General features: G+C 37.0%; 7 protein-coding genes and 1 long non-coding RNA gene across 13 annotated transcripts; 4 read left to right on the forward strand and 4 right to left on the reverse strand.

Moving 5' to 3' along the window:
- Window positions 1–375: 375 nt before the first annotated feature.
- Window positions 376–21,733, reverse strand: LOC103843800 (glycerol-3-phosphate 2-O-acyltransferase 4). Of its 2 annotated transcripts, XM_009120574.3 has the most exons (4): window positions 21,726–21,733; window positions 2,384–3,019; window positions 1,195–1,669; window positions 376–923 (listed from the first exon to the last, which is right to left on the reverse strand). In XM_009120574.3, the coding sequence occupies exons 2-4, from the start codon at window positions 3,008–3,010 to the stop codon at window positions 520–522; spliced, it is 1,506 nt and encodes a 501-aa protein (XP_009118822.2). In that variant the 5' UTR covers window positions 3,011–3,019; window positions 21,726–21,733; the 3' UTR covers window positions 376–519. The 2 variants fall into 2 exon arrangements, with proteins under 2 accessions (XP_009118822.2, XP_033134756.1); XM_033278865.1 differs by lacking the exon at window positions 21,726–21,733 and having other exon boundaries at window positions 2,384–3,099.
- Window positions 5,928–7,264, reverse strand: LOC103843801 (aquaporin PIP1-3). Of its 2 annotated transcripts, XM_009120575.3 has the most exons (3): window positions 6,520–7,264; window positions 6,310–6,450; window positions 5,928–6,174 (listed from the first exon to the last, which is right to left on the reverse strand). In XM_009120575.3, exons 1-3 carry the CDS (start codon window positions 7,141–7,143, stop codon window positions 6,079–6,081), a joined length of 861 nt encoding a protein of 286 aa, XP_009118823.1. In that variant the 5' UTR covers window positions 7,144–7,264; the 3' UTR covers window positions 5,928–6,078. The 2 variants fall into 2 exon arrangements, with proteins under 2 accessions (XP_009118823.1, XP_033134760.1); XM_033278869.1 differs by having other exon boundaries at window positions 6,310–7,264.
- LOC103843802 (phosphatidylinositol transfer protein 3) lies at window positions 9,142–11,024 on the forward strand. The gene is made up of 6 exons (XM_009120577.3): window positions 9,142–9,387; window positions 9,514–9,772; window positions 9,883–9,919; window positions 10,015–10,120; window positions 10,511–10,621; window positions 10,731–11,024. Exons 1-6 carry the CDS (start codon window positions 9,238–9,240, stop codon window positions 10,848–10,850), a joined length of 783 nt encoding a protein of 260 aa, XP_009118825.1. The 5' UTR covers window positions 9,142–9,237; the 3' UTR covers window positions 10,851–11,024.
- On the reverse strand, window positions 11,551–15,168 carry LOC103843803 (signal peptide peptidase-like 4). The gene is made up of 13 exons (XM_009120578.3): window positions 14,782–15,168; window positions 14,090–14,248; window positions 13,889–14,000; window positions 13,673–13,792; window positions 13,400–13,551; window positions 13,113–13,295; window positions 13,001–13,035; window positions 12,763–12,925; window positions 12,610–12,663; window positions 12,298–12,533; window positions 12,138–12,208; window positions 11,987–12,070; window positions 11,551–11,911 (listed from the first exon to the last, which is right to left on the reverse strand). Exons 1-13 carry the CDS (start codon window positions 14,923–14,925, stop codon window positions 11,805–11,807), a joined length of 1,620 nt encoding a protein of 539 aa, XP_009118826.2. The 5' UTR covers window positions 14,926–15,168; the 3' UTR covers window positions 11,551–11,804.
- Window positions 15,452–20,125, forward strand: LOC103843804. 2 transcript variants are annotated; one of them, XM_009120579.3, is made up of 4 exons: window positions 15,452–18,898; window positions 18,991–19,118; window positions 19,205–19,343; window positions 19,436–20,125. In XM_009120579.3, the coding sequence occupies exons 1-4, from the start codon at window positions 18,313–18,315 to the stop codon at window positions 19,981–19,983; spliced, it is 1,401 nt and encodes a 466-aa protein (XP_009118827.1). In that variant the 5' UTR covers window positions 15,452–18,312; the 3' UTR covers window positions 19,984–20,125. The 2 variants fall into 2 exon arrangements, with proteins under 2 accessions (XP_009118827.1, XP_009118828.1); XM_009120580.3 differs by having other exon boundaries at window positions 19,208–19,343.
- LOC103843805 lies at window positions 20,352–21,463 on the forward strand. 2 transcript variants are annotated; one of them, XM_009120582.3, is made up of 3 exons: window positions 20,395–20,730; window positions 20,826–20,880; window positions 20,947–21,463. In XM_009120582.3, exons 1-3 carry the CDS (start codon window positions 20,443–20,445, stop codon window positions 21,252–21,254), a joined length of 651 nt encoding a protein of 216 aa, XP_009118830.1. In that variant the 5' UTR covers window positions 20,395–20,442; the 3' UTR covers window positions 21,255–21,463. The 2 variants fall into 2 exon arrangements, with proteins under 2 accessions (XP_033134763.1, XP_009118830.1); XM_033278872.1 differs by having other exon boundaries at window positions 20,352–20,730; window positions 20,826–21,463.
- LOC103843806 (actin-depolymerizing factor 10) lies at window positions 21,507–22,575 on the forward strand. Of its 2 annotated transcripts, XM_009120584.3 has the most exons (3): window positions 21,507–21,780; window positions 21,867–22,132; window positions 22,209–22,427. In XM_009120584.3, exons 1-3 carry the CDS (start codon window positions 21,778–21,780, stop codon window positions 22,360–22,362), a joined length of 423 nt encoding a protein of 140 aa, XP_009118832.2. In that variant the 5' UTR covers window positions 21,507–21,777; the 3' UTR covers window positions 22,363–22,427. The 2 variants fall into 2 exon arrangements, with proteins under 2 accessions (XP_009118832.2, XP_009118831.2); XM_009120583.2 differs by having other exon boundaries at window positions 21,726–22,132; window positions 22,209–22,575.
- LOC117127903 lies at window positions 22,150–22,787 on the reverse strand. The gene is made up of 2 exons (XR_004450874.1): window positions 22,608–22,787; window positions 22,150–22,503 (listed from the first exon to the last, which is right to left on the reverse strand). It is a non-coding gene; the product is annotated as an uncharacterized LOC117127903 (long non-coding RNA).
- Between the last annotated feature and the right edge of the window lie 9 nt (window positions 22,788–22,796).

The following is a 22,796-nucleotide window of genomic DNA, read 5'->3' on the forward strand; positions in this document are numbered from 1 at the left end:
TTTCCAACTAGCTCTCTCGTAACGAGAGTCTCGTTTCTTCATTTCATAACAAACAAAAACAAGGCTCTGAATATTGGTTTTATAAGGTTTGCATGCATGCATATTTGGAGCAACTTTTAAAAAACTTTTTTTTGGCGTCCAATTAGAGATCAGTTTTTAACATTACATGGGAAAAGTTACCATATACTATATGGCCAGTCACTTGTATATTAATATTATCCAATTTTTTTTTGCTAAAAGTAGTATCCACATTCCAAATTCATCAAGAAAAAAAATGATCATAAACAAACTACAATGGGAAACGACTGAGCCACAATCTTTACCGGACTTTGTTTGTTTTTCTTTCATATTTGAAAGGGAATATATTTTAGAGTATGCTACTAATTAATATATCATTCAAAAAGATGAGGGGAAAATACTAAAATCATTAAATGTAATTCATTATCCAATGCATGTTCAACGAAAGTTTTTCCTCCAACAATCCATTAAAAAGTAGAAAGCCGTAACTAGCTGGATTTATCACTCCTTTGTCTTCTTGATAGACTCAACCTTACCGTCGTTGCCTCCAAGCAAAAGATACTTATCTTTCCTTGTAAGTTCAGTGCACTCGAACCCCAATACTCCACCAATCACCTTCTGAACGTAATTAGCCACCTCGATTGGAGTTTTACCGCCGCCGTTTACCGTCATTTCTTCAGGCAAACGGTCCAAGAAAGTGGCCTCGTAGCTAGGTCTTGGGTTCATGAAGAAGAAGTAAGGATCCCAGAATTTTACACCTCTGACTGTCGTTCCATTGAACATCCCTTGCTTACAGTTCATGGCCACAGGTACGATCCGGTCGCTTAGCTCTGCAAATAGAGCACTGAATCGCAGCAGATACGGTTCTCTACAAGTCGTACCTTCAGGGCAGATCACCAAATCACCTGTCGCAAATATAGTAAAACACTTATAGAGATGCTCTCTTTTCTACTTTTATATAGACGAAAGTTATCTTATTCTACGCATGAATATAATTAAATATTCAGACTAGACCAAATGTGATAAAAATGAGACCAGTTATGTGTCCAAAAAGTGAGAGATACTCTGTTTCTGATATTTATGAAGTAGTTGTTATATTATCTTTTTCAAACCAATTTTCTAGTAAAGATTTAGAGTCACTCTGCTTATAGTAAGAAGGACTGCTGCTACAAATACCTTTCTCTAGGAGTTTTCTCATGCGGGCAGCATCGGCGGCACGGTCTCGGGTGAGAGCGACGGCAGGGATGGGTGAGAGCATCCGGGAGAGGCGAGAGACACTATAAGTGACGCATGAGATCTTACGGCCGAGAGCAATGGCGATGATGATGGGGTCAAGAGCGGTACGGTGGTTAAGGACGTAGAGGTTTCCGGGAGTGCCGGGGGAAGGAGGAGGGGGACGGTGGCCGCGGATAGTGAGGTGAATACCGAGGATCTCGTAAGTGTAACGAACGAAGCGTTCAGGTAGAGGAAGGTTGAAGTAGACGCGGAAGATGGAAAGCATGAAGCCGAAAGGAAGCCAAAGGTAAATGATTAAGGCGTTTAAAGGCGTCGGACGTTGGACTAGACGGCCGTCGTGGAAGATTATGCGGTTCTTGAGACGCTCTATGGGGACTGTTGTGGCTGATTTGGTCTCATGCACCATGTAACCTTCCTGTTGCAGTTAAAATAAGCAACTCGTTACCAATCATTTAAAAGATTCAAAAAAAAAAAAAAAAAAAGATTCAAAAGTTTCACTATATTATAGTAAGAAATATTGTAAAATACTGAAAGTCTCAGGGTATATGAGAAAAATTAAAGAAATGTTGACATATGGGAACGGTCATTAAATTGGACCATCCAACTTATGTGGGGGATGGTAGTTGGTGATAGGTTTAAAGCATTTATGAAAACTACTACTTCTATTATATTCTATCTACCTACTTATTTTAAGTTGAATTTTATTACATTCATTTATTGAATTCATACATATGATTACAAGTTTTTTTCTGTATGCTAAATCATGTTTCAGAAACATTAGAAGAATACTTAATCTAATTGTTTACATGCATGTGTTTATTAGAGACATAAACATGCAAAGTAAGTAAATCATTTGGACGTAAATGGATCATGTGAAGGCTGTTAATGTTAAAAAAAAGGGGTGGATGGACAAATTATTGTATTATCCCACTAGCTAAATGGATCATGTGAACCCTTAACGCGGCATTAATATAGGTCCTACTGCATTTATTTAAAGTACTTAGATTCTTTGATTACGAAAGGTTTTTGAAGAATCAGACACTCAACTTAATTAATTAGGCCACCTAAATCGAGTGCTCAAACGATTCAAGAAACTTAAAACAAGCTTGGAAAAGGAGATAATACGCACCTTGCAAATGGACATGAAGTCGTGATCGGAGGTGCGGTCACCAAGGCCAAGATCCGGTGATTCGTCACCAAACTCCTTTAAGATGGCTAATCTTTTCAAATCGCCAACAAGAACACCTGGCTTCTTGACAAACCCAGTGGCTCTCATCGTTTTAGGGTTCACTTCGATCTCTGTTCCCAAAACTTTGTCTCCTCCCAAGTAATCCTTGACGAAAGGCTCAACCATCACTATGGGATTAGCAGTGACCACCACTTTCCTCTTGCATTTATCAAACACCTCGAAACTGTCCTTCCTCACATCCGCCGCGTAGAACCGTGGAAGAACGGCGCGGGAGACGAGCTCGATGTCGCGGATTTTGATGCCGGCGAAGGAGATGTAGATGAGGATTTGGATCCCGATAGCCTCGGAGACGAAGAGGTAAGCGACGATGACGATCGGGAGAGATAGAAGGAGGATCAGTCCACGGAAGAGACTACCTGCTTCTATGGCGACGAGCATGAAATAAGGGAATGAGCTTCTCGAGAGGAGCAGAGTCCCGTCGAGATCTGCAGCGATCGAATCATACTCTCCGCTTTTACACTCGCTTATCGGAGGAAAGCTTGTGCTCTTCTTCTTCGCCGGAGACATTTTCTTTCTCTCTTGGATCTTTTTTTTTGTTGATTTGGGAAAGAAAGAGAGGGAAGGGGTCTCTGTTTTAAATGCGCTCATTCAAGTGGTTAACCGCTCAACTATTAGTTATCACTCCAATCAATAATGACCTCTTTACGATTTTATCCTTTAACTATCCTTTTCTAGCAATTATAACCCTGATTCTTTCACTTTGTCCCCATTATTAGATTTAAAATTACACATCGCAATAATAAAGATATACTATTAGATTTACTACGACTATGAATAACAGTTCAATATCCCTTATATATTAATTGAGAAACATTTGAAAAGATGTAACCTCAATTTTGTATTAATTAAAAGAGGCCCCAATGCATAGGTGGCACTCAATTAGGTAGTCAATTACATTCAATTGAAAAATAAGTAGGTCCACATTCGATTTTTATATGTTGTTAGATATATAAGTTGGTCAAACTATATGATATAATGATATAATATGATATTTTCTTTCCTTAAATAAAACCTACGGAATTACCATAAATGACTAAAATATATATGACAATAAATGAGTTTAATAATAAAGATTTGATAACAATGTATATCTCCTCCATCATTTTTTGTTTAATTTTATATTATTAAAATAAATTAAACAATCAAATTAGCTATAAAAATAAAATTTAGATTTTTTCGTATATGTTATATTTTGAATTTTTAAAAACGACAATAAATGACTAAAACTATTAAAATTATTATGTTAAAAATTAATGATCAATGGTTTAACATTTTTATTATAAGAAGATACACATGATTTTAAAACCATATGAGTAAAAAATATCATTTAATAATAAAACATATATATTTATATATATATATATATATATATATATATTATACTATATACCATAAGATTACATAAATATTTTAATATTAAAACTTTCAATGAATTTTCAAAAATATTTATAAATTATAAACTTATTAAAGATTTCACATTGAAAATTTTGTTATCGATGATTTAAATATTCAGTTATAAAATGATATGAATGATCATAGAACTGTATGATTATAAATTCTCATTTAATAAATGACTATATAAAATATACTATTCTTAGAAAAATAGGTTGGTCCATCTTGACTTACATTATATTTTTTATTAAACTAACTATCGAATTGATAAATAATCTACCAAATTTTTTTTGCACTTTCCTTAATTAGAAGCTACGAAATTACCTAATATGATTAACGTATATATGAAAATTAATTATTATGAATAATAAATATTTGATAACAATTTTAGTATCTTAGTTTTTTTTTTTAATTTTATATTATTGAAGGATATTAAAAAATCACATTAAATATATAATAAAAACATTTATATTTTTTCTTATATGTTATATTTGAATTTTTCAAAACGTCTATATATTATTAGAAATTTGAATATTCCCACTCTGAAAATTTTGTGATCAATAGATTATTTTTTTGTTATAATAAGTTACAAATGATCATAAAATATAACGCATATGAATTTTTATTTAATAAATATTCAAACTAAATAATATATATATATAAACACTAATGATTTAAAGCAACAAGATTGGCTGATCAATTTTGTTGTCCAGTTGAAATCTTTCAAAAGTATGTGAAAGACTAAAGTCAAAGTAAATATGGATTTAGAATAATAGTTATATTTTACTAACCAAATACCGAAAAAACCGAACCGAACCGAAACCAACCCGATATCCGGGTTGAACACCCATAATCCAAATGAAGCCAAACTATTGTTTCATTCTCCAAAATATAATAAAAATAATAACTTAATCCCGCGCAAGGCGCGGGTCTTATCCTAGTGTAATTAGTATAGAGGCTATTACATTAGTATTTAAATATCATGAAAATTGGGTTTTAATATTCTTAATGGTGGATCAATTTATAACTATACTTTAATTCAGGCGGTTTAGGACCAAAAAGAGGGATTTATTATTTATTGATCGACACGAAAGAAATTATTAGCTTAGTAGCTCACCTAAATAGACGGGCCGTATAATTAGTTGAGTTGAGTGATTTATTAAAATAGTAGTTGGCTATACGTTTGTGTACATATTGCTTACCAATGACTTTATGCGTATACATGCTATAACTGTTTTGAATGATGCTTTAGCTTACAGTTGTGCATCCAGCTAGATATACAGATAAAACTGAAATGCTTTAATTTTTTGGGGCTATATAGCAAACTTAGTTTTAAACAAGTCAATATACTATTTTCTTGAGTATGTCGTCGACTAACCATATTTTTACTTTTTAGTGAGCTTTGAGTCTTCTTCTTATTTTTCATAAAATATTATAATAAGAACTTTCTTGTACATGGTCAATGATATATTAGTAATAATAAGGTAGATGGTTGGCGGTTGGAACACCTTTGAGCCAGCATCCGACCACGTGAATCTTACAAAGAAAAGATAGACTTGTGTCTGCTGGAGAAATATTACTGAAAAAAAATCGAACTCGACGAGATAATAAAGTGTAGACTAGAATAGCTTTGGATTGGGTAATCCACTCGACGAGATTGTTTTGACCTCTTGAAGAAATAATAAAATTGAAAATGTTGTCTCCGAGCTTTGGTTGGCCATCCATCGGAACAACACAAAATGAGTCTCTTTTGACTTGCTACTTTCTTGAGAAAAACATATAAGTATCTTGTAAGATTAAATAGTATTTTGTAATGCTTCCTTAATCCTGATGGATCAGACCAAATTTGTAGTATTCTTGTCAAAATGTATTCTGTGTTACCAAATAGCTATATAAAAGGGCCATACTACGTTAAATTAATGAGCCCAACAAAAGAAGTCTAATATGTAAATGGTCTTAACGTATGTGGGCTAAATTAAAACCAAAACTAAAGCTAAACAATGATGAGAAAACCGGATCATCCACAAAAAAAAGGAAGAAACAGAGGAACCCAGACAAATTCATTAAACAAACAAACATCACCACATGCCAAATATTCTGAAGGCTCCGATACAAACAAAGAACAAAGGTGAACATCAATAAATAAAATAAAATAAAGACAAAGGAAAACATAGAGAAGGAAATCATGATCTGGTCTTGAAAGGAATGGCTCGGATGACAAGCTGGTGGTAAAGAGCCGCAAGAGCTGCTCCGATGAATGGACCCACCCAGAATATCCACTGCCAAAGCAAGCAACACCCAAACATCAATATAAAACAAATAATAAGAAGAAATCATCCAACACCCAAACATCAATAAAACAAATAATAATAAGAAGAAATAATCCCAAAGTTGTATGTATAATAGGGACTCACGTGGTCATCCCAGGCGTGGTCCTTGTTGTAGATGATTGCAGCTCCTAGACTCCGAGCTGGGTTAATTCCGGTTCCGGTGATCGGAATCGTCGCCAAGTGAACCAAAAACACAGCGAATCCGATCGGGAGTGGAGCCAAAATCTGCAAATTCCACCTTAGAGTTAATACACAAACATTCAAAACAAAGAGGTTGTTGGTCTCGAAATTTACCGGGACGTGGGAGTCACGCGCGCTTCTCTTGGCGTCGGTGGCGGAGAAGACGGTGTAGACAAGGACGAAGGTTCCGATGATCTCAGCGCCGAGGCCGGATCCTTTGGTGTAGCCAGGAGCGACGGTGTTGGCTCCGCCGCCGAGGGTTTGGTAGGGGGAAGGCTGGAAGCCTTTGACAACACCGGCGCCGCAGACGGCACCGAGGCATTGCATGACGATGTAGAAGACAGCTCTGGTCAGTGAAAGTTTCCGAGCTAAGAACAGACCGAATGTCACCGCTGGGTTTATGTGTCCACCAGAGATGCCGGCAGTACAGTAGACGAGGGCAAAGATCATGCCACCAAAAGCCCAAGCAATGCCTTGGATTCCAACAGAGGCACACATGTTTGGTGCTCTCTTCACTCCCATTACAGTCAGTACTGTGATGTAAAGGAAGAGGAAGGTAGCTATGAACTCTGCGATTCCTGCTCTCCAGAACGACCACGAGCTCAGCTCCCCTGGCTCGAAGAGCGGCGCTGGTGGTGGCTCCTTGTAGTCCTTGTCGCTTTGAGCCGATGTCCCGATGGGCTGCCTCTCTGGGAACTTGTTCGCACCCACTCTCACATCCTCTTCTTTCCCTTCCATTTTCTCTCTCTAGAAGAACGTTAAAGTTCTGAGCTTTTCCTTCTGCAATGGATAGTGAGTGGTGTCTTATAGAGGAGAGAGAGTCTCTCTAACGTCTCTCTAGCTTTTGATTTTAAAAATGAAAATAATACGTGGAGGGAATCATCCGTGGATAACGATGACCTTCTTTTTATTATTTTTCAGTTTACGCTATTAGTTGTCGTGACATTATGATTTCATTTCTTAATTCATGTAACAAACCCCACGCTAATAATTCTCATGTCTATATTCTGTAACTACTAAACTAAGCTGATACTCGTTGCATGTTTAAGATGATTTACCATGCTTGTATAATACCTTGTAATGACGGCCATAATAATTATTTTCTTTTTACTAATAAACCGATGCAGCTTATTGTAATCGTGGAGATTGATGTTCTTCTGAGCTGTCTATTATTCACTTCTTTAAGTTTTAGTTACCAACAAAGAAAGCGGGTCCCAATCTCTTTTGGACGGTCTAGACATGTCTGGATATAGTGGGCCCATTCTTAAGTCACAACAGTTGAAATGTAAAATAGGAAAAAGCTGTAAACTTGAAATTAGCATTTCCACAAAAAAGTTGCTTCCGACCGTTGGAAAGAAAAAAAAGAAAAAAATAGAGGAAAAAGTGTTAAAATCTGAGGTTCTTTATGGAAAGCATAATCGTCTGGACTATTGTGCCTGGCCTCGAATAACTTTTAAAATTATTTTGTAGTAGTATGGGTTTTACCTTTACTAACGACAAAAATAAATTTGTAAATCTGAGGTTCTTTTCATATATTGAAAATCCATAGTAGTCGAACTCTCGAATGCATACAAAAGAAAATATATATAAAAAGAAAATTTGGAGTCTAGTTTCTACACAAAAAAAAAAACTTAACAGCTCAGAAATGTATTTTGCTTTTCTGTGATTACATGGTCGTTTCTCTTCTCCCACTACTTTTTTCTTTTCCAATCCATTTATCCAAACAAACATATACTTGTCGATTTTTATGTTATTGTGTAACAGTCTGTTATGTTAAAACCCAAATTTTGTCATTATATCTACTAATCAGGCAAATCATTGCGTGATGAATTTTGATTATAAATAATATACATGTGTAGCTGTACTCGAGTTGGTACATGCAATATAAAGACAACGAAGCGGATCCGTTTATTGTGAGTAAAATAACAACGAAGAGTGGATCCGTTTACATGTGAGAAGATATTACAACTATACGACATGTTTTAAAAATCGTTGAATTGTAATTGTTTATAGCGTTGGGTTATGAACTATGAACATAACAGGAAACCTACCCCCATTAGATTAGACTTACCCGCATGTTGTTCATGATTTCTATTTCTATTTCTATTATTATTTTTATTTTTTTGGTCAAAGCTCAGGATTTCTATTATAAAACCACTGGCAACTCGGATAATTAAATAGTAAAGTAATACTCCCTCCGTTCGTTTTTAAATGACGTTTTGGAATTGATATCTTGTTCCAATATAAATGACGTTTTCCAGAAAACTAGGTAAAATGTGATGATAATGACTGTTTTTACCCTTAATATTATTCTTATTAGTTAACAAATTCAACTTACGTAAGAATACGTCAATTAATGAATGAGGATAGTCAAGTAATTGTATAAGCTATCTTGTTTTAAGTGAAAAGTGTAAAACGTCATTTAAAAACGGACAGAGGGAGTAGTAAGATTTAAAATTTTGAATTTATAATGTCTCATGAGCTCTGAACAGGCCCAAAAGCCCATTTTGGGCCTAACAAGCAAAAGAACAAAAGACGCGAATTAATCATACCTTGAATCTGAGCCCAAGAGAGACACAATAGTTGTGAGTTTGAGTAGGGAGATTGTCTTCTTCTTTTCTTGTTTAACGTATAGATTAGTTGAACGAACAAGTCAATAAATGAGAAGAGCAAGTTGGGTGTCGACGTTGACGGGGAGAGGAGCCCAACCGCATTGAATGCTACTTATCTCTCCCCTCCATCAGTTGCCTTTATTAATGATCAAGATCCAATCTCTTTCTCTTTCACTCTCTCTCTCACCCAATCTCGAGTTCTGCTCCCTGGAGAAACAGAATGGAAAAGGAGAACAACAAGCAACAAGTGGTGGAGTGTGTATCAATATCAGCTGAGAACGAGAATGAGCCATTGATCGAAGATGAGATGGAGAGGAGCAAAGTTGGCATTATGAGAGCTCTTTGCGACCGACAAGATCCCTCTACTAAGGTTGACAAGAGTGTTGAATTGTCTTAATTTCCATACTCTTTGACTTATTAAAAAAAAAACATTTTGTTTCTTTTGTGTGTGTGTTACTGTCTCCTTACACTGAATGTTGTTGAATTTGGGGGGCAGGAAGTGGATGACCTGATGATCAGGCGGTTTCTTCGGGCGCGTGACATGGACATTGAAAAGGCTTCAGCATTATTCCTCAAGTACCTAGCTTGGAAAAAAACCGTTCTCCCAAAGGGACACATACCAGAATCAGAGATTGCGAATGATCTGTCGCACAATAAAGTGTGCATGCAGGGACATGACAAGAAGGGTCGACCTATCCTTGTTATCGTTGGCAACAGACACAACCCTTCCAAAGGCAACCCTGAGGAGTTCAAGCGTCAGTCATCCACACCACTTTCCCCCTCTTTCTATCACCAAATCTATCTTCTTACGTATCATCATCCCAACCTCATTTTTTTCCTAATCTTCTTCAATGTTTTCGAGCAGGTTTTGTAGTTTACACGCTGGAGAAGATATGTGCAAGGTTAATATCTATTTATAGTCAGTCCAAATATTTTAAAATGATTATTAGGCCAAACCATGCCTCTAATGCAATTGTCTTTTTTGTATCTAATTAAGAATGCCGAGAGGTGAAGAAAAATTCAGAGCTATAGTGGATCTGCAAGGGTGGGGATATTCTAACTGTGACATCCGGGGCTACCTTGCTGCTCTTTCCACTTTGCAGGTAACAACACTTTGTCTTTTCCCCTCTAACCAAAACACACACAAAATAATGCTATTTAGGGTTTGTGTGTGAATGAATTAAAGCCTAATAAATCTTCAGTCATCTCATTTGTCAAAGTCGTTAGCAATGGTTATAACAAAAAAAATACTACTATTGTCTTTTGCTAACTTTAAGATGAATTTTATTGTATCCTGAATTCTTGGGAGGTTCAAGGACCAACAATAAAGACGTAGACCCCCAACTAATAAATAGTACTTCTTGGCAATACTGCCGAACTACCTACTAAATATCGATTCTATAATTTTGGTCCTGGAAATAACTTTTTCCTTTTTCACAAATTGATATGCAAAATAATTGAACGTTAAAAAGCATTTTTTTGTCTTTTATCAGGATTGCTATCCAGAGAGACTAGATAAACTCTATTTCGTTCGTGCTCCCTACATTTTCATGACCGCATGGAAGGTCATTTACCCGTTTGTCGACACCAACACCAGGAAAAAGGTCAATATATTTTGCTCAAGCACAGCAACACCTTCTCTTATTGTTTATTTAGTCTCTGTGTATTGTTTTGAAACTTTGATTGTTACGTTTTTCGTTTTTTCTTGGGCAGATTGTTTTCGTGGAGAACAAGAAACTGACTCCCACTCTGCTTGAAGACATCGACGAAGCTCAACTTCCAGACATCTACGGTGGCAAAATGCCTCTTACTCCTATTCAGGATTCCCATTGATGAATGGGGTTACTTACTACTCAAGCTCCAAACTCTTATCACCAAATTATTTCTCTTATATTCTTTATATATTGAATAAAACTACTAAAAAGACTATTGCCAACATATTATATTGTGAAAAACAAGAAGCCAAGTTTATAATATTTGAAAATTGAAGCTTCTTGCCATTTGATATCTATTTGGTGAGTTAGACATTTAGTTTGGCAAAACTACAACAAAATCAGTAATGGCTGCCTTGAATGTTGTTTGTACTGGCTCTTCCCTGCCACTCTCTAACTAAAGTAGAACCATACCAAATTAATGTTTGAAAAGAAGCAAATCACCTTCAGCAACTGGGATCGATATGCTTACTTACACAATCTGTTTCGTCCATCAGTACATGCGAGAATGAGGGCTATGACAGCCGGATATAGCAGATCTTTGGTCTCTCTTATATTTATTTTTAATGCCTAGAATATTTGGGTTTCTTAAAATTGTCACACTCGGATCTAACGAGCCGATCCGTGATGGATCAAAATTCATTTTGACGCATTGCAAGGTGGTCCTAAAGTGGGTAGGAGGACATATCTCGCATTGAGAACTCTAGCTACAACCTCACCAAACAACCATACTAACCCATTTTCCCATATTATTATTATTATTATCTCTTTTGAGAATAAATCTCACTCAGACTGTATAGAATAAAAACAAATCTCACTCGGTCTATTCTTTTTTCTTCTTCTTTGTTGAATAGAAGAAAGATGTAAGTAAGAAAAGGAGGTTAATAATGAACAGAGTAAAAGACAAGAGGGTGTGTAGGGAGGGGGGGGGGGGGGGGGGGGGGGGTCTACTTTGGTTCTGTAAGGGGTGAAGAAGAGATACATTTATATATAAACCTACGAAGCGTGTGTCCGTATTAACAATAAAACTAGAGAATGATCTGATCAGATCTGGTCTGATCCCGTGGGGTTTCTTTTAAGATTGATGTTGAAGGCGAACGTGAGGACATGGCCTCTCGGGTTCCCCTGTTGTCCATAAGGTCTTCAGATCACCTCTCTTATGACCTAACACTGTCAAAGTACCTGACAAATGTGCCACAAAAGCCATTCTAAGATCCCATGGCTTAGCTTTTTTTGGTTTTCAAATTGAGGACTTACCAAGTATGAATGGAACGATGTAAAGCAAAGCTGGTTGCCCGTGTCCATCCATCAAGTTTAAAGCAATATATGTTATGAGAAGACCTGTGAGACAGTAATAAGTTAGATTCTGGAAATTTCTAGTTTGACTTGAGGGAGGGGGAACATACACCTAGACCATAAGCAGACATTGTCCCAAGGAAGTATCCAGACTTGAGCCTCTTGTTTGCCAGCCAGTCGTATCTGCAATTTTAACACTAAGATCAGAAAAAGCTCTTCTGGCTCATAAGCACCATACAACAGCGTGAGGGGATTTGTAGGTAGCGGCAAACCTGAGTGCAAAAGTGACAAGCAGTCCTGGTAAGATGATATCGCCAAAACCGATGATACTGTAGCCACCCCAAGGATCGAACATACGTGGGATCTTTAGTAGCATTGGGATGCCGTCCTCTCCGCTTTTGTCACCACGAGCTACCACAATCATCACGCTTTCACGGAACCACCATTTTGAAACAAAAACCCAGAAGATGTCATACATGAACCCACAGCTGAGAAGAACAACTCCAACCTGTTTTACATTAAAATGATGGTCTGAAACAGGAAGCATAATGGTGAGGCATCCGAAAAGGAAACTAACGTATTACCTTAAGATTTGGTACCCTGACGATTTGAAGAACTGTGACTATCAGCGAGATTCCCTGTAAGCAAGCAAAAATGAAACATTTATAATTGACAAAAGGCATAAGACATGGGACTGAAACAGAAGTCAGTTAAGAGAGAATGAAAGGGGTGGTTACAAGGATATCTTGGCCTATCCAAGCAAAAGGGTACTGGCGGTAAACTGCCCAGATAACAGCAGATACTATGCAGAAGGGACAAACGGCCAGAGTCAAGTATGAGACTTCCCCCAGCAAAGGAACTTTCGCATATGATTCTCCAATTCGGCGGAACCATATGAAACTATTATAAAAATCCAACGTCAGTCCCGCCTTTTTTTTCCTTCTTAAACGTTTTTAACGAGTGATAACTACATACCATGAGAGCAAAGCGACCAAACAGGTTTGCAGCCCCTGACAGCACCAACAATACTTTTAACCTCAGTAAGTAGTGCTGTAAATTCAGTTGGAGAAAAGATCAACAAACTTACCTCTACGCCACCGATGCAAAAGAGGACCACCAACACTTCTATAAACCAGAATGACATGAGCTTGTAGAGCATGATGAGGAAACAAGAAGCAACCACTACAAACAAAATTGCTGATATCACCGTGATCTCAACAACCCCTCCAGAGCTTGTGGTTGATACCTGCAATAGTTCATCTGATCCGTCCTGCAATATTTACATTGAAAGCCTTAGAGAAAGGCCTTCCATTTTCCTTGGCAGCCAAAAGATTCAGACCACAATGTAAGATTTACAAGATATTATTAATGCACCTTTAGCAGCTTGTCTTGCTCAATGGCTTCTTCCCTAGCGGTCCAGGCAGACCAATAAGAAGCACATAAAATAGTACCAACAGCCATAAGCCATAGAAAGACCTCAGCCACATCAACTGCTGGACGTTTCGGCGAATATAGCTGCAAAGTAACTGAACAAATACACTCAACAACAACACTGGAAAAAAAAATAGAGAAAGCTAGAAGATAATAATAACTCACGAAAAAGACCAATCTCTGGTGAAGTAGAACTGGAAGCAAACTAAGAGTTACCTATGGAGTTACTCTGAACGGTCTCCTCGAGGCTTCTACCAGCATCAATAGGGAGCATAACAACAGGGATATTGATATCTAAAACGTTTTCACCCTTCTCACATACCATCTTAAAAAGATCTGCAAAAAAGCAACATTCAAAGCTCAAGAGGATAGCTAGAGAATACTCTAAGTAATTGAAAGGAATATCTAGAGAAAAGAACTTGAGTAGATTACCTGTGCTGTTGTTTATGATGAGGATGGCAGAGGCACCAGCAGCTTCGGCTACCTTAGTTTTGGTGGTAAAACTGCAATTACCACGGTGAACAAGAATGACCTCTCCAGTAAGCTACCAACCCAAAAAAAAACCGAAGCATATGAGAATTAAAAATGGATATAAAAGTGTCCAGAAATTGACAAAGAAAAAGTATTGTTAACCTTGGATTTGGGGGTGGTGCAGCAATGAGGAGGGTCGGCAAGGGCGAGTTTGATGAGGGTAGCATGCTTCTCCTTAGATTCCAAGGTAGGCCCAAACCTAGCACCGACACCAACAAACTCCTCTTTTTCTTTCCCATCTACTCGAGTTGGGACTTTGACCTGTCACCCATGGAAATTATGTTTGGAAGATGATGATATGCTTACCTTCGAGAAACATAGACATGATAGAAAGGGAAACTAAATTGGCCTTTATTCAGAAAACAAGAATTATCCGATTTTAAATGGCTCTAACAATTAGCTAGGCAACATATATGAAGAAGGTAAAGAGAGTTCCAACAACAGTGACTTGCTCTTGTATTTTAGGATTCACCCAAAGAGAATACAAACTATTTTATAGGTAGCCCCAATTGCTATTTTCAGAACATTTAGCTGTGAAAAAAATGTAGAGTCAAATCTGAATTTAAAAAAAAAAAATCAAAAACTCATCCTCTCTATAGACCCAAATGTCCCTACTATCTATCTGCTGCAAGAACAAATAATAGTAGGTCAACAGCTAGCAATCAAACAGATTCAGTTCAGATGAAACTCCCTAAACCATAAATTCCACCCAACAGAAACACCACCTAAACTACACAAAACAGCTGAAAATCATGACAAACAAAATCAAAACAGATTCGACTGAGATTTCTCACCAGTACGAAATTGTTGTTGCAACCAGGTCTCTGTGGAATCGAGTCATCGTGGTGAACTATGTCTCCACCGCAAACCAAACTAGCACTGTACAACAACAGCCCCAAAACATACAACAAACAGCTGAAAGATCTCCGCTGGATCATACTTTTGACTCTACCAAGGAGAAGAAGAAGACTAGGTCGAAGATAAAAGAGATTGGGAAAAATGGAGAGGAAGGTACAAGGAACCAGAGAGAGAGAGAGAGGGAAAAAACTCTGGTGGGAGAAAGAGAGAGATGAAAAGGCAGATCAACAAGAAAGATGTCGTTTTAAGAGATAAGCAAGAGTGAAACGGTGGTTTTGACTTTCTTTTTTTGGGGTACCACTCTCTCCCTTTTTGCGCGTGGGTCGCGTGATTTTTTCAGACCACTTGAGTTCGTACATTCAATTTTAATTCATTTGTCCGTACGACATTTTCTTTTCCATTTATAATCAAAGTGATAAGTAGTGATATGCCAATTAACAAAATTATTTTTTGTAGAACAAACACATGTGGAGTCATGAACGGGATTGGTACCAAATGAATACAACATAACCAACACTAATTAAGCCCTAATAATCATAACTAAACATTTGCTTTGCTGACTTTTTTTTTATAATGTTTTCAATGATTGACTATTTTGTTCCATATAACTGAACTTTATAATATTTTGACTATATTGTTTAAATGATGTAAACTTTCTGGAACATCAACATGCTGCATCTCTCACTTGGTTTTATCAAATGTTGTTTGATGTGATTATTAATTAATGTAATATCTGTATATTTTATTGATTAATATACATAAAGTGAAAACTATAAAATGATAATACCTTAGCAGTTGCAATGTGTACATACACCACAATGAGTATGATATCATTGTATGTGTTTACTGATCATTACAAGTTAAAATGATGCTAATCTTCTATATGTTTAAGTGCTTTTCCTCAACAATACAAAAGTGACATTTCTTAAATAAAATAAAAATACCGGTTTTTTGCATCTGAGCTAACTTGCATGTGCGTGGAACATGAATGCGATATGTACATCAAATCTACCGATCACCGGCTAGCCAATAAGTTCTAATTTCTAATTAATTAATTCTTTTAAATTGAATCCGTGTGAACCGTACCGACAAGACGGCATGTTACAGTGTTAAACCATTAGATAATTATAATTCGAAAATATTATGTGGCCGACCTCATAGTAAGATCAGTGTAATGGCCAATAAGACCATCCCACGTTCGAAAAAAGCCCATTTGTTTGTTTGTACACGCGTCGGTTATTTATCTAAATTTCACGTGTGCAAAAACCCTTGTTGGGCCATGTTTAATAAAGTGACGGTTAGATTAGCCCATAGAAAGGGACGTGTGTTATTTTGGAAAGGCCGAGATGCACACTACAGGTTGTGTTTCGAAAGGGTTGACCGGCAGACAAGTTTCCAGAGTTAGAGAAAAACAGCAAGCATTTTGTATATGGGTTATGTCGTTTTCTTTCAGGTTGTTTAATCAGAGAACCAAACAGTTTGTATTTTTTACAAAGTTCACTCATCACAGGACAGGTAACAAACGTTTTAACCAACTCAAGTTGAGATTTATGACATATTCAAAACGCTAAACAGCGATTCTCTTAAAAGTTTTTTTTTGTTTGAAAAAGATTCTCTTAAAAGTTACGTTGAAGCCACTCTTGAATGGTGGAACGAAGGGCGTGGTTAGGGAGAAGGTTATTATGGGCAAGCTTAAGGTTTGTCATGGGCGAGGACGTGAGGTCTCGTGACCATTAAGTAGCCATTCTCTTAAGGCGCCATCTCCGTAGGACCGTAGGTGAAATCATCTGCTGCAACACGCGGCTCTAGCATTACTTCCTGAAAAAAAAAAACAAAAAAAAACAAAAAACCAATCATTGACTTCAAAATATCTAAACTAGCTAATGTGAGTGAGTTTAGAGAACAATGCCCTACAGAGAAAACAAAACCACAAACTCAAAAGTATCATGTCAATTAAGAAACCACACAAACTCGATAGAAGTAAGCCTTAGCGTTCGGTTTTCGGTTTAGTTTTGGTTTTCAGTTTTTCGGTTCTAGAGATATAAGAACCATTCAGTTATTTATGATAATAGGTTCGGATTCTGTTATTTTGGTTTTCGGTTCGGTTCAAATAACAATTATAAGAACCAGCTAATATCCAATAAACTTTTGTTTCCAATGCGGTTTCAGTTTTTAGATTAGTTTTAGATATTCGAGGGTACAAAAATATATTTTTCAAGTTTTTAGCTTAAAATCGGTCGGATAAATTTTACTATTTTGGATAAAACAATTCAGATAATTCAAAAAATCTTAAATACTTTGGATAAAAAATATTTGGATTCGGTTTATAAGTAATATTTTAGAATATTTGTTATTTTAATACTATATATAATTAATATTTCTAGATATATAAATTGTATTTCAGATATTCAGGTATCCATTCGGTTCTTGGTTCGGTTCCAGGTCGGTTTGATATTTCGGTTATAGAAATATATGAATTGTCCGATTATTTTTGAACATCGGTTCGGTTTTGGGTTAGGTTTTTTTGTTCAGTTTTGGTTTGGTTTTTGGTATTTATGCTCAGGCCTAGATAGAAGATTTGTTTTTCAAAATTCACCTTGGCTTTAAGATTCAATAAGAAAAAATCATTGTGAATGTAAGATCGAATATACAAAGCATTATGCTCATAGTAATAATCAGAGGCTCCAGCCTCCATGTCGTAGGGAACTATGTAATGTCGATAGAGATATATATACTCACATGCTGCATGCAACTATGTAATGTCGATAGAGATATATTACTCACATGCTGCATGCAACTATGTAATGTCGATAGAGATATATATTTACCCACATGCTGCATGCAACTATATATAATCGATAAACTAATCGAGAATTTGATTTTTTCTAAATGCCCACTTTAACGTAACATATTTCACCAGTGCTTCACTGCTTCTTCTTCTTTTGGACATTGATCTCGCCTTTTATTTTCCCCGATTTGTCTAATCCTTATAAAGAAACTCTTCGCACATTCTTTTCCTTTAATTACATTACATATATATTAGTTTTAAGGGTAAATCAAATCCTATCATATTCTTCCAATTAAGTACCAAAGCATTGAATTCTATAAGGAAACTTATTTTGGTCTTTGAATATGTTACTTCTTTTGTAAGTTTTGAATGAATATAGTTACCAAACCTTTAGTTATTTTCATCCAAACATGATATGTACAAGAACCAATATATAATACTTTATCTAGATATATATAAAGACAGATGTTAAATAAATGTAGATTGCGTTTAGATATTTCTTCTATAAACAAAGACGATGACCCAATAATCAATTTGTTTGCTGAAGATTTTTTGACTGGTCAGAAACAAAACTATAACAAAGAACTTTAGGCTTTTAAATAATCTCTTTGTCTGTTTTTGTAAAAGAAAATCAGAGATTGCAGATTGCAAATCCTTGTTCAATTCTTAATTTTTTTTAATGGGAATTAAAGAAAACCATCATGCAGCAGAAGAAGAAAAGACAAGCGAGAGATCAGTAAAGGTGTTGCTATCTGGTATGTTCAGCAGGAAGAAGAAGAAGAAGAAGAAGGGATCATCATCACCACCAAATGAAGATGCGCGTTTGATGATGAGAGGAGACAAAACTAATAATAAGAATGTGCATATGTCTCTCTCTGAGATGATGAGGAAGTTGAAACATTCTTTCAAAAAGGAGAAACCGCAACATGACAACAATAAGAGGTTACTAGTACTGCGGAAGAAGAAGGGAAAGAGTTTATCAACAACAACAACTACTAAAAATCATTTCTTTATCGAGCGGATGGCTTCAATATCTCAGAAGTTACAACAACACCATGTCGTCAAGGAGAAACATAATCTGTTGTCTGAGAATGGAGATGCCGATCAACACTTGGCAGCGAGTGAAGAGGCTCAAGGAAGAATTGTATCGCTGCTTCCGGGGTACTCGTCTCCTTTTAGGAGCCCTGGGAAAATATGGGACCAGAATCCAACTCTCCTTTCTAGATCTGCTTCAGACAATTTTATGAAGTCTGAAACATTGGCAGGTACTTTTTGTTTATATATATATCCTCCCATTTTTGAGAAACATATTAAACTATTTGTTTGTCTTTGATATTGTGCATATACTTATTCAAAGAGATAGAAGAAAGGGTTTCGTTAAGCCAAGATAGTAGCAGCCCTTCCGTGTCCAGTAGTAGCCACAACTTCGTCACCTTTGAGATATCACAACTTCGAGAAGCTTCTGATGTAGAGAAAGATGATGAGGTTTGCTTACAAAATTTGAATTTATTAGTGTTTCTATGCAGAAGAAGAGTTATATGGTTGTTATTTTTTTTTTGTTTGGGTTCTAGCAGAGCTCCCATGAAGAGAGCCTACCACAACCGTCTCGTCTCTCTGCGGCCTCACCATCTCACTATATATCTAGAACCGATGAATACGAATTAGTTCTTGACCCGCTCTTCATTGGATATGAAATTAGTCCACAAAGAGGTAAAAAAATCTATAATTACGGTTGAACTTAAGATTTATAACTCTTCAATTAGCTATGAGCTGACATTGACTCATCTTCAACAAAAAATCAGGCGAAGCAAAGAAACAGACTCCGTGTAACCAAAATGAAGAAAAAGATGTTCCTATGGATGAAAAAGAAAGAGTGTTTAAGTACGTTAAAGCGGTGTTGGGTGCAATAGACTCAAGCTGGGAAGAGATGCACCTCAAAACAGAATTCTCCGACCAGATTCTCAACCCGGCTTTGTTCAGCAACATACCATTCTATCCAATTCGGCTTTGTTCCGCTGACCATGACCATGAGCTCCTCTTTGACTCCATCAACGAACTCATCTTCGAGTTCTGCAGGTTTCCTCAATGGGTATCCTTTGCTAAACCAAGAACCAAAGTCTTGTCATTCAATGGTGATGAGAGCATCGTTGACGAGGTTCAGAAAGAGGTTTACTGTCGTCTCTTCCCGTTGCAGTTTGCTGACTCGGTGGACCAAATCATTAGAGAAGACATGGATAAACGCAAAAACTGGTTAGATGACGTCAGAAGTGAGGTTGAGTGCATTGGCTTTGAGACTAGTGAGCTGATTCTAAATGAACTACTGGAACAATTCATGCTTGACTTGTTGTGAAGATTAGAAGATGATCACAAATCAAAAGTCATCCCCTGTACTAGCAATCACTTTGGAGAGATGAGTATGATCATTAGGTGAATGTCTCATATGAAGACTATTTTTTTTGGTCAAACTGAAGACTTTATCTATGTAAAAAAATATTCTTGGAATTATGAATGATTAAATCCAGCTTTGAGCTATGCAGGATTTGACTAAATTTATTATGAACATATATCTCAGTCTAATGAATAGTTCCTTGTCCCTTGTCTGTTGCAGTGTGTTGTTGTTACTTGATGATTTACCCTTTTATATTATGGTCATCAGATACAGACGGGCCATTTAGACAAAGAAAAAAAGATAATGGGCCCCCCAAGTAGGCCCTAACCGAATCAGAAGATTCTTACGACGCGGTCGTTTTAAGTTCCCGGCTGCTGCGTCTCTTGCTGGTGTTACGGTTGAGAGAACCTCTTTTTGAAAATGGAGAAATCGACTTCCACCGCAACTCCTCCTCCTCCTCCTTCCGCTACTTCTTCTCTTCCGCTTCCTACAGCAGCAGCAGCAGCAGATCAGAGATCTTCGCCGGCGATGGACTTAGATAACCCGCCGGTTCCGAATCGGCCACATGTAGGAGGAGCTCAGGTGGCTCCGTCAGATCCGTCGGCAAGGGGGAGAAAGAGGGGGCTGGAAGGGAATCTGAAGGTGGAGAACTCCAACTACTACAAGATGCGTCTCCTTGTCAAAGATCTTCGCCCTCACGTTCTCGAGGTTTTGAAATCTCCACTACTCTTCTCTCTGTTTTGTGGAATTAATTAGATGTAAAAGATTTCAAAAGGAGAGTATATGATCTGGTAATTGTATAGGTTCTACGAGCTCCCGACTTCAGAAACTGCAAGGCATCAATCGAAATTCAAGAGAGTGAGTCTCTCTCTCTCATTACAACACTCTGTTGTTTTCTTTTTAAAATTATTGATTATTTTGCAGAGATGAAGCTTTTGGTTCAACTGTACCAAAAGATGATTGGACAAACACCCAAACTTGAGAAATCAACTAAGACCGAGTCCTTATCCAACGGCAAGGCACTCAATCCAACACCTGAGTCAAGCACTACTGATAATAAGCACAACAACTCTGTTGTTGTTGAAGACAAGGTCGTTGGAGGGTCTGCTTTTGGCTGGAACTTCGTCACCTATGGAGGCACTGATGCTGTTTACTGTGGCCTCTCCAAGGAAGAATACAGAACCTCTCACCCTATTGTTCAAGCGGAGGCACATGTAGAGGCTCAATTATAAAAAGGTTTCTTTAGCCTTCCTGTTTATGTTGTTTGTTTTATTTAATATCGTCTAGTACATGATGCACTTTGGTGTCTGTACATCCCATTATGTTGTTGTATCAACTGAAACCAATGGGAGTAGCTTCTACTCTTTCCCTGAATGTTTAATTAGTACAATGTTTAGCAGTTCTCAACGCTTACCAATCGAACACAAACATTGAAGATTGCCTTTAACTTTTGTTTTCCATTCCTTAAATAACCAATCCTGGGAATTTTTTTATAAAAAAAGTCAAATTTCGTAATAACAACATGGACATCATGAAACCTCAACTTCTCAATCATGTCCGGAACAAACTTTACATTACACATAGAGATGCATACATGAATACAATATAGAGATTATTTATCTAATATGGGCACAACGTGACAGCATCTAAGTCTTGTTTGGTTTTATAAGACGTGATCAGCCTAATGACCCAGCCCAACCTACTTCTTTCTCTCTTCTTCCTCCTCTAGTTTCCGATCATTAACAAGCAGAGAACATGGTGAGTTCCTGTAATTCATTTTTTGTTGTTACCAATCATGTAATGTGTTGTTGTTGATTGTTGATCATATGATGTTGAGTATGCAGGCTAATTCAGCGTCTGGGATGCATGTAAACGATGAGTGCAAGCTCAAGTTCTTGGAGTTGAAAGCAAAGAGGAACTATAGGTTTATAGTGTTCAAAATTGATGAGAAGGCTCAGCAAGTTATGATAGAGATGGTTGGGAATCCAGAAAAAACTTACGACGATTTCACCAAATGTATGCCTGAGAACGAGTGCCGGTACGCTGTCTATGACTTCGATTTCACCACTCCTGAGAACTGCCAGAAGAGCAAGATCTTTTTCATCGCATGGTACAACCTTCTTTTCCTCATGGATTATAAAGTGGACTTTTTCTTATATCCAATCTGAGATATCTTCATGCTTCAGGTCACCAGATACATCAAGAGTGAGGAGTAAGATGTTGTACGCAAGCTCAAAGGACAGATTCAAGAGGGAACTGGATGGGATTCAGGTTGAACTGCAAGCAACAGACCCTAGCGAGATGAGCCTGGACATCATCAAAGGACGAGTCAATCTCTGAATGCATCATCTTAATGCGTTTCAGTCATATTCATATATTGTGCTTTCGTTTTCTTGTGTTTTTGCTTATTCTTCTTCTTCTGTTGCCGACTCTTTGTATGTTGTGTGATTCAAGGTCTCACCACTTTTTTTTGTTTTCTTTCTGGAATGGCAATATTCAAAATAATAGATAACTGTTTTGCTTCCCTAAACAAAATTAAGTAACTTATAATGAGCTAATAAAGAAAGGAGGAAGACAGGACATACATAACCCGGGTGATGATTGGATTGGATAACGAGGCTCTCCCACTTGACTTGCACATAGATGCTGGATACAGAGCTCCGAGGTGCCTTTTGCTTTTGTTCCAAGAATTAACTTATGTGTAGACCACAGAGAGAGAGCGGTTCCAACACACGTAAGCAGTAGACAAACAAATAAATAAATCGCACATTGTA

The sequence above is a fragment of the Brassica rapa genome, chromosome A09 (genome assembly GCF_000309985.2).
Source record: "Brassica rapa cultivar Chiifu-401-42 chromosome A09, CAAS_Brap_v3.01, whole genome shotgun sequence".
NCBI classification, from domain to species: domain Eukaryota; kingdom Viridiplantae; phylum Streptophyta; class Magnoliopsida; order Brassicales; family Brassicaceae; genus Brassica; species Brassica rapa.